Source organism: Sprattus sprattus, assembly GCF_963457725.1.
Source record: "Sprattus sprattus genome assembly, chromosome: 21".
NCBI classification, from domain to species: Eukaryota; Metazoa; Chordata; class Actinopteri; order Clupeiformes; family Clupeidae; genus Sprattus; species Sprattus sprattus.
This window is the reverse complement of record NC_137919.1, coordinates 12,791,011-12,806,776: the sequence shown is the minus strand read 5'-3', so window position 1 is coordinate 12,806,776 and position 15,766 is coordinate 12,791,011. Positions and strand designations below refer to the sequence as shown.

The 15,766-nt window shown below is 40.1% G+C and overlaps 1 protein-coding gene across 1 annotated transcript; it reads left to right on the top strand.

Annotated features, from left to right (window-relative positions):
* Positions 1–2,585: 2,585 nt before the first annotated feature.
* Positions 2,586–14,210, top strand: LOC308382164 (myosin heavy chain, fast skeletal muscle-like). The gene is made up of 40 exons (XM_080859848.1): positions 2,586–2,636; positions 2,786–2,831; positions 3,659–3,874; positions 3,969–4,112; positions 4,194–4,350; positions 4,456–4,483; positions 4,575–4,689; positions 4,787–4,879; positions 4,969–5,032; positions 5,120–5,218; positions 5,308–5,411; positions 5,531–5,669; positions 6,121–6,239; positions 6,685–6,834; positions 6,932–7,102; positions 7,195–7,495; positions 7,609–7,679; positions 7,781–7,868; positions 7,955–8,072; positions 8,158–8,281; positions 8,397–8,533; positions 8,810–9,065; positions 9,189–9,431; positions 9,525–9,701; positions 9,783–9,928; positions 10,033–10,123; positions 10,214–10,603; positions 10,782–11,027; positions 11,121–11,317; positions 11,412–11,595; positions 11,736–11,901; positions 12,051–12,175; positions 12,290–12,598; positions 12,687–12,890; positions 12,983–13,108; positions 13,195–13,365; positions 13,456–13,560; positions 13,644–13,739; positions 13,837–13,968; positions 14,091–14,210. The coding sequence occupies exons 3-40, from the start codon at positions 3,671–3,673 to the stop codon at positions 14,109–14,111; spliced, it is 5,811 nt and encodes a 1,936-aa protein (XP_080715974.1). The 5' UTR covers positions 2,586–2,636; positions 2,786–2,831; positions 3,659–3,670; the 3' UTR covers positions 14,112–14,210.
* The last annotated feature ends 1,556 nt before the right edge of the window (positions 14,211–15,766 follow it).

The window sequence follows — 15,766 nt, the reverse complement described above, 5'->3', positions numbered from 1 at the left end:
ACTGCATTTCATTTGCTCAGTTAGTCTGGCAAAGTACTAAATGGAGGTCCACTTCACTCACGTAATTGGACACGCCTTTAACCAATCAGACCAACGATACAACGATCGGTAATAAAGCAAACACATCTTTTTTCTGTATGAATTGTTCCAGAGCAGGTTTCTGTTCTATTTTCAAAGAAAACTTGCCTTTGAAATCATCCAAGACAGCCGCGAGAGCAGTATATAGTTTTGCTGTGCTTTCTCTTTGCTTTCGCTTTTGTTACGTTGACGTGGTTATTTTATATCCACCAATGCGCGCCAGGTATCCAAAAGCCAGTTTGTGATTGGTTCCAGAGATTCTGGAAATGTTGAAATGAACGGCTATCCAAAGTTTGCCAGACCCACTTCAGAGGCAAAATCAAATTGGCCGGAAGAAGAGGGGCGGGACTTCCCAGACTAGTCAATTGGTGCTAGAAGTCTCACAATTAGTGAAATGGGGATCAGTGTGCAGTGAATGTGTCTCAAGTGATTGTAGTATAACGACACCTTTGTCTGGAAGGTCCATTCACTGGTCAGTATTCAGTAATCAGTATTCCTGGCTACCGTTACAACATGAAGACCAAATATCACTCCAAGCAACTCAGAGAAGAGGTTATTGAAAAGTGTAAGTCAGGGGAAGGATGGAAAACATGTCCAAGGCACTAAACATCCCCTGTAAATCTGTTAAGTCCATCATCAAGAAATGGTAGGAATATGGCACCTCTGTAAATCTGGATAGAGCAGGCCGTCCTCACAAACTGAGTGACCTTGCGAGAAGGAGACTAGTGAGAGAGGCCACCAAGACACCTATGACTACTCTGAAGGAGTTATAAGCTTCAGCAGCTGAGATGGGAGAGATTCTGCATACAAAACTTTTGCCCGGGTTCTTTACCAATCAAATCTTTATGGAAGAGAGCCTATGTTGAAAAAAGCTCCACTTTGGCCTCATCAGACCACAGAACCTTCTTCAACTTGACCATGGAGTCTCCCACTTGCCTTTTGGCATACTTAAGTTGATATTTGATACGAGGTTTTTTTACCAGCTGCTCTCTTCCATAAATTTGTGAGGGTGGCCTGCTCTGGCCAGATTTACACATGTCGTCACACTCTCTCAATCTTTGGTATGTTATCCTGATATTGAGTAGCTCTGCCCCTGCCAAAACATTTCTTGAACAACTTACAACGTTTATGTGTGTGGTATAAAAAAATACAGTTTATTTACAGTTCGAAGGGTTTTACTTGAACCTTTATTAAATTAAAGAATTAAGAGCGAAGAGCGCACCCTGAGACGTTGCCTCCCCTTCTCTTTGCCAAAACACATTAGCATTGTGTTTCAAAGATTGTGTTTGACAAAAGAGTCCTGTCGGTAAGTCTCCATTCAGCATCAATTTTCTGGTAGTTGCACATCATTGTGAGTTTCAATGAGAAATACAAATATAAAAAGTTGCAATTTCAGATGAAGTGCGCATTATATGATCAAAAAACGTATTAGTAACATTTGTATGACATGACTGATACTTCTGGTCAAGGTTTCACTACAATAAATGGTGCAGGGTGTTCTACAGTTGGAATATTCTTCCAGAAATGAAAATAATCCAGATTGCCATCCTGTGGGAGTGTTTCTGAGGGTTTCATTTGGTGAAGTAGCCCTGCAAGTATTGATTTAGAATTATTAATAATTAATAATTTTAATCTTTTTTTTAAAATGCATTAAGCCACTTCCAGTGTGTTACAGTCTGAGCATCTTTTGCACACCAGACCAACTATATGGTGTATAATGCAGAGAGGTGATACAATGTACTTCACATGAATCTCATTACAACTGCAACTGCCAGTATTACGTTTGAACGACACATCTCATAATAACGGCTTAGCATGTGTAGTAATGGTTCTGAATGTGCATGCATATAAATCAACCTAATGTATTGCAATGTTGACCAAAAATCTTTCACTGTTTCATAAATAGTGTGAATAGCAATGGGCTATACCCTTTTCTTCATTTAAGAATACCAAATTGAACAGGTGCCATTCACCATTGCAGAGTAAATAAAATGTAACCACATTTAAAACATCATAATGCGATTAATTGAAATATTTCAAGAGCCGGATGGAAATATATGTATATGTTTACTTTAATGGACAACCCAAAAGTGTGGATAAGTATATAAGATAAAACACACACGTCACAGTACACCAGAGGTTCTCAAAGTGGGGTCCGTGATGCATTGCCTGGGGGTCCGTGAAAAAGTCGGGCTTCCAAAGGTTTTTATTTGGGATGCGATTACGGAAGGTATTCTGCTCTTTGATGGGACCCCTGGCCTGCAGTACATCACAAATAAATCACACTCTCTTTAAACTTTCGAATGAAATTGAGTAGCTCTGCCCCTGCCAAAAAAGGCCATGAACAACTTTTATGTGTGTGTGATATAAAAAGAATAAAGTTCATGAACAGTTATAAGCTTATTACTTTAACCTTTAAATGCATGACATTAAGTTTAAATATACCAAACCATTCCCATCCTTCCTTATTTGGATCCTGCTTAGTTTGCAGATGGTCACAATATAAAGGACTTGGAGGATCCCAGAGGTCCACAGAGGCGAGGGGATTCCAGTGTAAAGTAAGTTCTCATGCTGTGACTGCTTGGTAACTCTGATCTTCTCTGAAACACGGGAGAGATGGATTGGCTTGGCAGTGAAATCTGTTAAGTTTTTACTATTTGCATTTATATTTAATATATTGTCTGACCTCTTACTCCCATCATTTTAGACAATTTGACGGTTCTGCAGATTTCACCTGGACCTGGGAAGAACAAGTAAGTTGATCTGCTTTTTGACATACTATCAAATAATAGTACACAAGCCAATCGGCTACCAAAGGAAATATATGCCTATAGTTCAGAATTCCCCTACCCAGTTCCCCAACCTTTCACAATCAAATAGGGTTGCATAGGTACCGGTATGCATATTTTCCACATTTGGTCCTTAAATCCAAATCTCTTGGCTGTACACACAGTCTTTGGCTGGACAGTTATCAACTAATCTGGCTTTGTAGCTTACTTTATTCATTGCAAAGGTCATATTTCCCTTGACCATGCTTCAGTGCGGTTCTATGAAGACATCGCTTCAATTATAAAACATACTGTAAGAGAAGAGACAACACACTCAGCTGAAACATTTTTGACACCTACTTTCAGATCTGCTGATGTCTTTCTTCCTTTTTTGGACTTTTTGAAAAACACCACACTCCATACATCATGATGAAAGATAAAGACAACATATTAAATCCCCTAAATAATAATACAACGTACTTGTATTTATTTACTACATTACCCCACGCCTGTAGGGTGCATTTTATATAGCAAGCTACCCATGGTTTAATATGATTACCTGTTTCCCACATTAGATGAATTATAAATATTTACTGTTGCTCTTGACTCAACTGGATGTTTGTTTTTGCTTTTTGAAGTGACTGTGTATAAGGCAATACACAGTCACTACAAAAAGCAAAAACAAACATCCAGTTGTTAGTTTGTTTACTTATTTTTAGATATGCTATGTTGCAAGGATGAATTATGTTTCTTACAGTCAGTGGTTGTAATCTTGATTATATATTACATGTTCATGACTATTCTTCCAACAGTAAACCTTAACCATGGGCGACGGCGACATGGCCATATATGGCAAGGCTGCCATTTACCTCCGTAAGCCTGAGAAGGAGAGGCTCGAGGCCCAAACCATCCCCTTTGATGCAAAGTCAGCTTGTTATGTAGTTGACAAGGAGGAGTTGTACCTGAAGGCTAAAATCAAGAGTAAAGAGGGTGGCAAAGTCACTGTTGAACTGCTTGAATCCAAGGAGGTATGTTAGCAAGGCTCTTAGTTAAGAAAATGATTGACTATTTCTATTAAACAGAAAGGTTCTTGACTGTATCTATATTGTCCATTTGTTTTAGGAACGAGTCCTCAAGGAGGAGGATGTCCACCCCATGAATCCACCCAAGTATGACAAGATTGAGGACATGGCCATGATGACCCACCTCAATGAAGCCTCTGTCCTGTATAACCTCAAAGAGCGTTACGCAGCATGGATGATCTACGTAAGCTTTATGCTTTCTCACAGATGAAAAACTAAAAATAAATCAGCTGTAAAACCAATCCCCCTTTTTTCCTCATTCTAGACCTACTCTGGACTTTTCTGTGCCACTGTGAACCCCTACAAGTGGCTCCCTGTGTATGACCAAGAAGTGGTGGAGGCCTACAGAGGCAAGAAGCGTATGGAGGCCCCACCCCACATTTTCTCTGTCTCTGACAATGCTTTTCAGTTCATGCTCCAAGGTAAGCGTTTAATTTAAAAGCCACTAAATAATAAGATTAAATTACATATTTTTTAATGAACTAATTAAAAAAAGTCATTCATCTAAAATTGCATTTGTCCCACAGACAGGGAGAACCAGTCTATTCTGATTACGTAAGTGTCAATGCATGACTTAAAACTTTGCATTATCTTCTATCTTCTAAATTCTTATCTGAAAAATTTCAATATCTTATGTTTAATCTAGCGGAGAATCTGGTGCTGGCAAGACTGTGAACACCAAACGTGTCATTCAGTACTTTGCAACAATTGCAGTCGGTGGTGGTGACAAGAAAAAGGCGCCAGAGCCTGGAAAGATGCAGGTCAGAGCCCTTACACATTTATGTGCTAATTATCATAAAGCAACACAAACATTCTCTTCATAACAACATATTCCTTGAATGTTTCTTCCACTTGCAGGGCTCTCTTGAAGACCAGATTATTGCTGCTAACCCACTGTTGGAGGCTTATGGTAATGCCAAGACTGTGAGGAATGACAACTCTTCCCGTTTTGTAAGTTCATTTCTCATTTAAACTCTGGCCTCAGTTCTGTGGTTATTAATAAGATACAATGACTTAGGATATTATTTCGTCTAAAACAGGGAAAATTCATCAGAATTCACTTTAACGCAACTGGAAAACTGGCCAAAGCTGATATTGAGACTTGTAAGTATAATTATCCTGTGTATATCAACATTTTACATTATTGCTGCTTAATTTAAAGTTAAAATATGTTCCTCCCCACCTAAATAGACCTGCTGGAAAAGTCTAGAGTGACATTCCAGCTTCCTGATGAGAGAGGCTACCACATCTTCTTCCAGATGATGACCAACCACAAGCCTGAGCTAATTGGTAGGGTTATTATTTTCAACCAACAATCAAAAAACATAACATGTTATTATTAATTTGTAACAAGAAATTATTGTTTTTCCCCTCTACAGAAATGGCTCTCATCACAAGCAACCCCTATGACTTCCCCATGTGCAGTCAGGGTCAGATCACTGTGGCCAGCATTGATGACAAAGAAGAGTTGGACGCCACAGATGTGAGATTTATTCCGAGTTTTTATTCTGGACAATGAATACAATGAGAATGACATTCTTAAAAACACTAATGATTAACAATAATGATGAGCTTAATTTGCATTTATTCATGTGATTGCAGGATGCCATTGACATCCTGGGTTTCACTGCAGAGGAGAAAGTCACCATTTACAAACTGACTGGTGCTGTGCTCCATCATGGCAATTTGAAATTCAAGCAGAAGCAGCGTGAGGAGCAGGCTGAGCCTGATGGCACTGAGGGTAGGTTTCAAAACTCTACTGAACTTGGGTCAGTTCTAGTGATACCTACTAGGTAGTCTTATTTATTGAAGTCATTTCTTTAAAATCAAGATCAGCATGTATATTAACTTCAAGTTGTATTTTTCCTCTGGTTATAGTTATTAATATGTTATATGTAGGGATACAATATTTTTCTTTAAAAACTGCCTGCCATAAACATCGGCCAGTACCATCGGTGAAAGTCAAGTTTATTACCGATAGGCCGATAACATTAAAAGAGGCAAACATCGGCCGATACCGATGTACGGCCGATGCATCGGTGCATCCCTAGTTATATGTATTACCTACAACAGAAGCCTGAAAATATATCTACTATGTCATTCATTAGATGTGTTTTAGTGGCTTAGGTTAAGAATTACTTTCCTGGGTAAAGAAATTGATATAAATAATCACTTAAATGCTTTGTTTTAAGATGCTGACAAAGTCGCTTACCTCCTGGGCCTGAACTCTGCTGATATGCTGAAGGCTCTGTGCTACCCAAGGGTGAAAGTCGGAACTGAGTATGTCACCAAGGGTCAGACTGTGGCACAGGTATCTCATATACAAGGTCAACTAATCACCACAGGGATTTTGTCATTGTTTGACAAGAATTGTACTGCTGGTATTTTCTTTCTCGGGGTTCACACCCGTTATCATTGACAACATTTAAAAACTTTTCAAGAACCTTTAATGAAATCTCGCCTAAACTCTGAAAGAAAAGTTAATTACAACTTTTTCCATTCCATTCTATTATTCTATTATTTCTATGTCAATTCAAGTAGAGATGCATCAGGCACAACAAAACCATTATCCATGGAAGAGTACAATAACATAAATAATTTCATTAGACCTACATTCAACAAAATAAATATTTCTTGACTTTTACAGAACTTTCAGTGACTAGCCCTTTAAAACTTGTCCAGGATTTCCATGACAGTGGAAACCCTGCCTTTTCCCATCATAGTAAGTAAGTAGTAATTCTTAGATATTGTTTTAGGTCAACAACGCAGTGTCAGCCTTGTGCAAGTCTATCTATGAGAGGATGTTCTTGTGGATGGTCATTCGTATCAACGAGATGCTGGACACCAAGAAGTCAAGTAACTTCTACATTGGTGTACTGGACATTGCTGGATTTGAGATTTTTGATGTGAGGACAAAATTATAAGATTCTTCACTATCATTATTTGTTTCTAGTGACTTAAGGGTGCCACTCTCAATAATGTTTGAAAATGTATCCAACACAGTACAACAGCATGGAGCAGCTGTGTATCAACTTCACCAATGAAAAACTGCAACAGTTCTTCAACCACACCATGTTTGTCCTGGAGCAAGAGGAGTACAAAAAAGAGGGCATTGTTTGGGCGTTCATTGACTTTGGCATGGACTTGGCTGCCTGCATTGAGTTGATTGAAAGGGTCAGTTTCAATCAATCCACATAGCACAGTGTTAGAATTTTATAGTTTCATGATGTCCACTTTTATAACTAAGCAATCTTATTTTTCAACAGCCCATGGGTATCTTTGCCATCCTTGAAGAGGAGTGCATTGTCCCCAAGGCCTCTGACACCACTTTCAAGGAAAAGCTGTATAACCAGCATCTTGGAAAGACAGCAGCCTTTACGAAGCCCAAGCCTGCCAAAGGCAAGCAGGAGGCTCACTTTGCGATGGCCCACTATGCCGGCGTCGTGGACTACAATGTTACTGGATGGTTGGATAAGAACAAGGATCCACTGAACGACACTGTCGTGCAGCTGTACCAGAAGTCATCAGTCAAACTGTTGCCTGTCCTGTACCCACCTGTTGTTGAGGGTAATAACCTGTTGTCAAATAACCTGAGTCAAAAGGCTAATACACAAATAGACATTATATTAGATTCTATGTATATAACTCATATATACGATTCATTATTTCTATGTCAACAGAGACTGGTGGTGCTAAGAAGGGTGGTAAGAAAAAGGGTGGCTCCATGCAGACTGTGTCCTCACAGTTCAGGGTATGTGTTTAAATATCAAGAAGAAAATTATCAATCAATCAAAAATCGTCCCAGCACAATTAACTTTATGATTAAAATTGTATACATTATTGCCTCAACAGGAGAACTTGGGTAAACTGATGACCAACCTGAGGGCCACCCATCCTCACTTTGTGCGTTGCCTGATTCCAAATGAAATTAAGAAACCAGGTAAAGGGCTTTTAGTAAACTAAGACATTTCCATTATTCATCACCTTGTATTTGCTTGACAATTTTACATCTCTGTATATTCACAGGTTATATGCAGAACTTCCTGGTCATCCACCAGCTCAGGTGTAATGGTGTACTGGAGGGTATCAGAATCTGTAGAAAGGGTTTCCCAAGCAGAATCATGTATGCTGACTTCAAGCAGAGGTAAACATACAACAATAACTTATAATACACACTTCATATATGTATTATATGGGTAAAATAATGTTTTTCTTATTATTGACAACAGATACAAAGTACTGAATGCCAGTGTTATTCCTGAGGGTCAGTTCATTGATAACAAGAAGGCTGCTGAGAAGCTCTTGGGATCCATCGATGTTAATCACGATGAGTACAAGTTTGGACACACTAAGGTGGAGAATGTTTCTATCTTATATCTTTTATTATGGATAAATATTGAATTACATACAGTGTGTCCATTTCTGCCTTCAGCCACACACCTCATCATTTTTTGTTCTTCACTTTTAGGTGTTCTTCAAAGCTGGTCTGCTTGGTGTCCTTGAGGAGATGAGAGATGAGAAACTGCTTGCCCTGGTCACAATGACTCAGGCTCTGTGCCGTGCATACCTGATGAGGAAGGAGTTTGTCGCGATGATGGAAAGGAGGTAATGTGTGATGTATTTGGTGGAATCACACTCAACGAAATGATCTGCCATAAAACATAGCATTGCAGGTTTTTTAATTGTAACACAATAGGTTGTGTTGAATGAATTGCCAATCTCTTATAAATTAAAATACAAACTTACAGAACAGAGATCATTTCCTTCAACACAGATGTATATAAAAGACTGGACTAATCACTGTCAATGTTTGACAGAATCCCTCTGATCTATTCAGTAAGCTTCAACACGGTTTAATCAACAAATCAATCTCTCTTGCAGAGATGCAATCTTCACTATCCAGATGAATATCCGCTCATTCATTAATGTGAAGCACTGGCCATGGATGAAGGTGTACTACAAGATCAAGCCTCTGCTTCAGAGTGCTGAAACTGAGAAGGAGCTGGTTGCCCTGAAGGAGGAACATGCAAAACTCAAAGACATGTTTGCAAAGGTTGATGCCAAGAAGAAGGACCTTGAGGAGAAGATGGTGTCTATTGTGCAAGAGAGGAATGACCTACATCTGCAAATGGCATCTGTAAGTGTATAATTGTACAACGGGTAACCATTCTTCACATCATTGCAATACTCAAATCACTGTCTGAGAATTATGTTTTCAATACAAATCAGATTTCATCCTTTTATCTTGTATTTACTGTAGAGCAATGAGACTATCAACGATGCTGAGGAGAGGTGTGAAGGTCTGATCAAGAATAAGATCCAGCTTGAAGCCAAACTCAAGGAGACAACCGAGAGACTGGAGGATGAAGAGGAAATCAATGCTGAGCTGACTGCCAAGAAGAGGAAACTGGAGGATGAGTGCTCTGAGCTCAAGAAGGACATTGATGATCTGGAGCTGACCTTGGCCAAAGTGGAGAAGGAGAAACATGCCACTGAGAACAAGGTTTATATTCCAAAAAAAAAAAGAAAAATGTTTTATTTTCAAAAAGTCTTTGTTACGTTTACTGGATATTGATATAAAATATTCTATGTGTAGGTCAAGAACCTGACAGAGGAGATGGCCTCTCAGGATGAGGCCATTGCTAAGCTGACAAAAGAGAAGAAAGCCCTCCAAGAGGCCCATCAGCAGACTCTTGATGATCTCCAGGCAGAGGAAGACAAAGTCAACACTCTGACCAAGGCCAAGACTAAGCTTGAACAGCAAGTGGATGATGTGAGTTAAGGGCCTGTCTGTGTAAAGAAATGCACATATATCATTGTGCTACTTAATTACTTTTTTGCTATGTATCTGCAGCTTGAGGGTTCCCTGGAGCAAGAAAAGAAGCTCCGCATGGACCTTGAGAGAGCCAAGAGAAAGCTTGAGGGTGACCTGAAACTGTCCCAGGAGAATGTTATGGATCTGGAGAATGACAAGCAGCAGACTGATGAGAAGCTGAAGAAGTAATGTAGAATTCTATTAGCAACTACTTACAACTGTACTCCTTTTTAAGTCCTTTTTTGGTTTAAGCAGCCGTTAACAACTATTTTAATTTACAATTATCCAGGAAGGACTTTGAAACGAGCCAGCTCCTTAGCAAGATTGAGGATGAACAATCATTGGGTGCTCAGCTCCAGAAAAAGATCAAGGAGCTTCAGGTTTGTTTTACATCTTCAATAACGAATAGTGTTAACTGTCATCTGCCTGTTCATTCTTAGTATCATTGTTTTCTTTTCAAAAACCAATAGGCCCGCATTGAAGAATTGGAAGAAGAGATTGAGGCTGAGCGTTCAGCTCGTGCTAAGGTTGAGAAGCAGAGAGCTGATCTCGCCAGGGAACTTGAGGAGATCAGTGAGAGGCTTGAGGAGGCTGGTGGTGCCACTGCTGCTCAAATTGAGATGAACAAGAAGCGTGAGGCTGAGTTCCAGAAGCTGCGTCGTGACCTTGAAGAGTCCACTCTGCAGCATGAAGCCACTGCTGCAGCTCTCCGTAAGAAGCAGGCTGATAGCGTGGCCGAGCTGGGAGAGCAGATCGACAACCTCCAGCGTGTCAAGCAGAAGCTTGAGAAGGAGAAGAGTGAATACAAGATGGAGATTGATGATCTTTCCAGCAATATGGAGGGAGTCGCTAAAGCTAAGGTTTGTGTCATGTAAACTTTAGTGCTCTAGCTGACTAACTACTCATACTGCAAACAGTGATACAAAACTTATATATTCTTGTACGTTTTGTATTAAATGTTGTCCAGTAAAATTGTAATAAGTGCCATAAACATTTTCTGACTTTTGTTTTGCTTGTTAATTTTACCTTCTCAAACAGGGAAATCTTGAGAAGATGTGCCGTACCCTTGAGGACCAGCTCAGTGAAATCAAGGCCAAGAGTGATGAGGGTGCGCGCCAGGTCAACGACCTCAGTGCTCAGAGAGCCAGACTTACAACTGAAAATGGTGAACTCGGCCGCCAGGTTGAGGAGAAAGATGCTCTTGTGTCTCAACTGAGTAGAAGCAAACAGGCTTTCACTCAGCAAATTGAGGAGCTGAAGAGGCTAAATGAGGAGGAAGTCAAGGTACAAATACCCGTGAATGACATGAAGAAATTGGAGTACATAACCCACATTCAGTGAAGCCCCAAATGAACACCATTCATTGTTCACAAACAGGCCAAGAATGCCCTGGCCCACGGTGTTCAGTCTGCACGCCACGACTGTGACCTTCTTAGGGAGCAGTTTGAGGAGGAGCAGGAGGCAAAGGCTGAGCTGCAGCGTGGCATGTCCAAGGCCAACAGCGAGGTTGCACAGTGGAGGAGCAAGTATGAAACTGATGCCATCCAGCGCACTGAAGAGCTTGAGGAGTCCAAGTATGTACCAACACATAAAATGTGGTTGTTTTTTTTGTATGTTTTCTACTAAAACCTGTCCACATCCTCTAAATTAAATTGGTTGCATAATCAGGAAAAAGCTTGCCCAGCGTCTACAGGAGGCTGAGGAACAAATTGAGGCCATCAACTCCAAGTGTGCTTCTCTGGATAAAACCAAGCAGAGACTCCAGGGTGAGGTTGAGGACCTCATGGTTGATGTGGAGAGAGCCAATGGTCTGGCTGCCAACCTTGACAAGAAGCAGAGAAACTTTGACAAGGTTGTACATCTATCTGGAATTTGTGTGATGTTGTAGGACAAACTAGCCTTCATACTGTATATCATATTATAAGGATATGGATTTTCGGTAGCAGTGTCTTATATTTGAAATTAACCCAAGGCACAAACTGTTTTTCAAAGGTCTTGGCAGAATGGAAGCAGAAATATGAGGAAGGTCAGGCAGAGCTGGAGGGTGCCCAGAAAGAGGCTCGCTCTCTCAGCACTGAGATGTTCAAGATGAAGAACTCCTATGAGGAGGCTCTTGACCACCTGGAGACTCTTAAGAGGGAGAACAAGAATCTCCAACGTAAGTCAAGATGGCCATAAAATACTTCCAAATCAAAGCTTGTTCAGAGAAGCTAAAAACAAAATGTTTTATCCTGGTATACAAAAAAAACAATAGTACATTTGTAGATGCTGACTTTGTGTTAAGGGTTTTTAAATGTCATGTTGCAGAGGAGATCTCTGACCTGACGGAGCAGCTTGGTGAGACTGGAAAGAGCATTCATGAGCTGGAGAAGGCCAAGAAGACTGTTGAGACTGAGAAGGCTGAGATCCAGACTGCCCTGGAAGAGGCTGAGGTACAAATACCAAATCCAACAGGACGGAGTGGGGAGATTCAATAGGACATCTTAATAAATTAAGCAATTGGTCATATCTTAAAATGCTATGTTTTACATTCTTTTTTAAAATAGGGAACTCTTGAGCATGAGGAGTCCAAGATTCTCCGTGTCCAGCTTGAGTTGAACCAGGTCAAGGGTGAGGTTGACCGCAAGCTTGCAGAGAAGGATGAGGAGATGGAGCAGATTAAGAGGAATAGCCAGAGGGTGACTGACTCCATGCAGAGCACCCTGGACTCTGAGGTCAGGAGCAGGAATGATGCCATGAGAATCAAGAAGAAGATGGAGGGAGACCTTAATGAGATGGAGGTTCAGCTGAGCCACGCCAACCGGCAGGCTGCTGAGGCCCAGAAAAATCTGAGGACCGTCCAGGGTCAGCTCAAGGTCAGTAGTATAAATATTAAGTGTTTTGATATTACAGTGCTCACACCAATGAAGTATAGCAAACACCATACATTTCTCTGTCAACCAGGATGCTCAACTGCACCTTGATGATGCTGTCAGAGGACAGGAAGACATGAAGGAGCAGGCTGCCATGGTGGAGCGCAGGAATGGCCTTATGGTGGCTGAGATTGAGGAGCTTAGAGCTGCCCTGGAGCAGACAGAGAGAGGCCGCAAAGTGGCTGAGCAGGAGTTGGTTGATGCAAGTGAGCGTGTTGGCCTCCTCCACTCCCAGGTAGAGAATTAAAAAAGTTTGTTTAAACCGATACATAAAACAAACAGTTTCAGCATTCAAAATATAACTGTTGTTGTCTTTTTCTACACTAGAACACCAGTCTGCTGAACACCAAGAAGAAGCTTGAGACTGACTTCCTTCAGGTCCAAGGTGAAGTTGATGACATTGTCCAGGAGGCAAGAAATGCTGAGGACAAGGCCAAGAAAGCCATCACTGATGTGAGTTATTTTTTTCTTAAACGGAGCATTATATTTAAAAGTTCTGTTTTTTCTATTATTTAAAAATACACTTTTCCATCATATAGGCTGCCATGATGGCAGAGGAGCTGAAGAAGGAACAGGACACCAGTTCTCATCTGGAGAGGATGAAGAAGAACCTGGAAGTCACGGTCAAGGATCTGCAGCACCGCCTGGATGAGGCAGAGAATCTGGCCATGAAGGGTGGCAAGAAACAGCTCCAGAAACTGGAGTCAAGGGTAGGTAACAAAATAGGACTTTGGATGAATATGTTTAACTTATCATAACAAAACAAGGGTCAGTATCTGAAATTGAAATATTTTTTTAAGGTTCGTGAACTGGAAAGTGAGGTTGAGGCTGAACAGAGACGTGGTGTTGATGCTGTCAAGGGAGTCCGCAAATACGAGAGGAGGGTGAAGGAGCTCACCTACCAGGTAAGAAAGCTCTCCTCTTTCTCTAGAACTGCATGCAAAATGTAAGAGGGGAGGACATTCCTGGACAAACTTTTTCTCTTTAGACTGAGGAGGACAAGAAGAATGTCAACAGACTGCAAGATCTGGTTGACAAGCTGCAGCAGAAGGTCAAGGCCTACAAGAGGCAGGCTGAGGAAGCTGTGAGTATTTTTCTGCCTTTGCTATACAAGAAAATGTTTGCTACTTTTACATTGACTTTTACATTGTTTTAATTGCACTCAATTTCATTTACAACAGGAGGAACAGGCCAATACTCACCTGTCCAAGTGCAGGAAGGTGCAGAATGAGCTGGAGGAGGCTGAGGAGCGTGCTGACATTGCTGAGTCCCAAGTCAACAAGCTCAGGGCCAAGAGCCGCGATAGCGGAAAGGTGAGATAATGTTTTATGAAATTAAAGAAATATTATTATTTCACAAATAAACTTTGAAAATGTAAGTGTCATTGATTTTAATTTACCATTTAGTTATTTCATTTATTTGTTCTTTTTTAAAGGGCAAAGAGGCTGCAGAATAAACTTTCTGAATCCATGGCACTTTCATCTGGATTAAAAATCCTGGTCAATGTGACTACTCGAACAATGCATACTACTTAATAAATATTTATTTGACTTCATATTTTTTGTGTCTTTTTTTAATGGCTCATTCATAAACTTTAGTCAGGAGGTTGACTTTTCTATGACTTTAAAACTGGAGAGTAGCTTATTCTATAGGAAACTGCCTCTATCTTACCAACCAGTTTTACCATTCACAATCATTCAACAGGTCTCACGTTACCCGGTACTTATGTGAGACTAATTTAGCTGTTGAGCTACATCAGAATTATAATACATCAGAGAAGGTCTGCTAACGTCAAACCTAAAGATCATATTTTGCATACTGAACTAGATGGGCTTTATCCTAAACTGCAGATCAATCACAGGGATCACATATGAGGGATTTGAACACGTGTATTTTCAAATGTGCAGTTCTGATATTTTACCATCTCCTAACTAACTATGTTTTTGTTTTGCTCTTCTATCTCATTAGGTTCTCTCTAATCCAAATCGCTAACTCGGATTTGATAATGTCCTCAACATGTTCAATAACCAGCACACTCGAGGAACTATCATGCAGTTCTGCCTTCAAAAGATAAGAGGCAATGTGTTAAAGGGGACTTCTTTAACATCACAGAGTCAGCTTGGCAAAAATCAAGTATTAAAAGATTGTTGATAGACCTCCACTTCCAATTGAAGGAGCAAGATTGCTAGGGTTATGCATGTATTGCAAAAGGGGTTAATGATGTTGGAGATGGGAAAGGACCAATAAACCGGGGAGTCAACTTGCGTGCCTCAACACATAGGGGGATGTCACGGGTGGACAGCCAAACTCTATTGATAGTTTTCATGTGACGTCAGAATCACCAGCTGGCGGGCAAAAAAAACATTCCACAGCTGTCCAACACTGGAGTTTATACAGAAACCGTCCACCTTTCATTCAAGATAATTTAATATCTCCCCTTTAACATTGTCTGATTAGGTAGTAAAATGCTAGACTTACTAGTAGTCTTACTTTTGGAGCTGGCATTAAAAGCGGTCACCCTGTTCTGGTCGCAGTGGTGGACGAAGTACACTAACTATGTACTTAAGTGAAAGTATAGATACCTGGTGTAAAATATTACTCCAGTAAAAGTAGAAGTATGCACTTTGAATTTCCACTTAAGTAGAAGTATGAAAAGTATTTGCCTTCAAATATACTTAAGTATTTAAAGTAAAAGTACCTTAATGAATTATGGTTCTAATGGCCTTTTATCATTTTCACATCAAAGCTCGGGGTCAATCAACTGATATAAGATGAAAATACTACTGTCTATTTAAAAGTGTATAAGCACAACACATTGAAAGCTATCTTTTGCCATTAGGTAAGACAAAGTGGTTATGAAATACAAGAGAAAAATTGTTTAATTTTACATTTATTTGTAACTTAGTTGCACATTTAATTATACAAAAATATGAAGTTAAACATAAGCTCCTTTACTATATCACATCTGTCGGTCTGTGTTACCCTTAAACTCATAATTCCTGATTCATGTTTCAAAGTATGATAAATACCATTACAGGAACTATTTCCACAAAATCAGAGAATGTGGTGTTGTAATAGTTTGTGATTGAGACTAGTGTTAGCTGTGATATT

Excerpts from the sequence above, each read along its gene's own strand:
- LOC308382164 (XM_080859848.1), top strand. The coding sequence starts at position 3,671 with ATGGGCGACGGCGACATGGCCATATATGGCAAGGCTGCCATTTACCTC. Across the intron at positions 7,496-7,608 it reads GTACCCACCTGTTGTTGAGG|AGACTGGTGGTGCTAAGAAG; the intron begins GTAATAACCTGT and ends CTATGTCAACAG. Across the intron at positions 7,680-7,780 it reads CTGTGTCCTCACAGTTCAGG|GAGAACTTGGGTAAACTGAT; the intron begins GTATGTGTTTAA and ends TTGCCTCAACAG.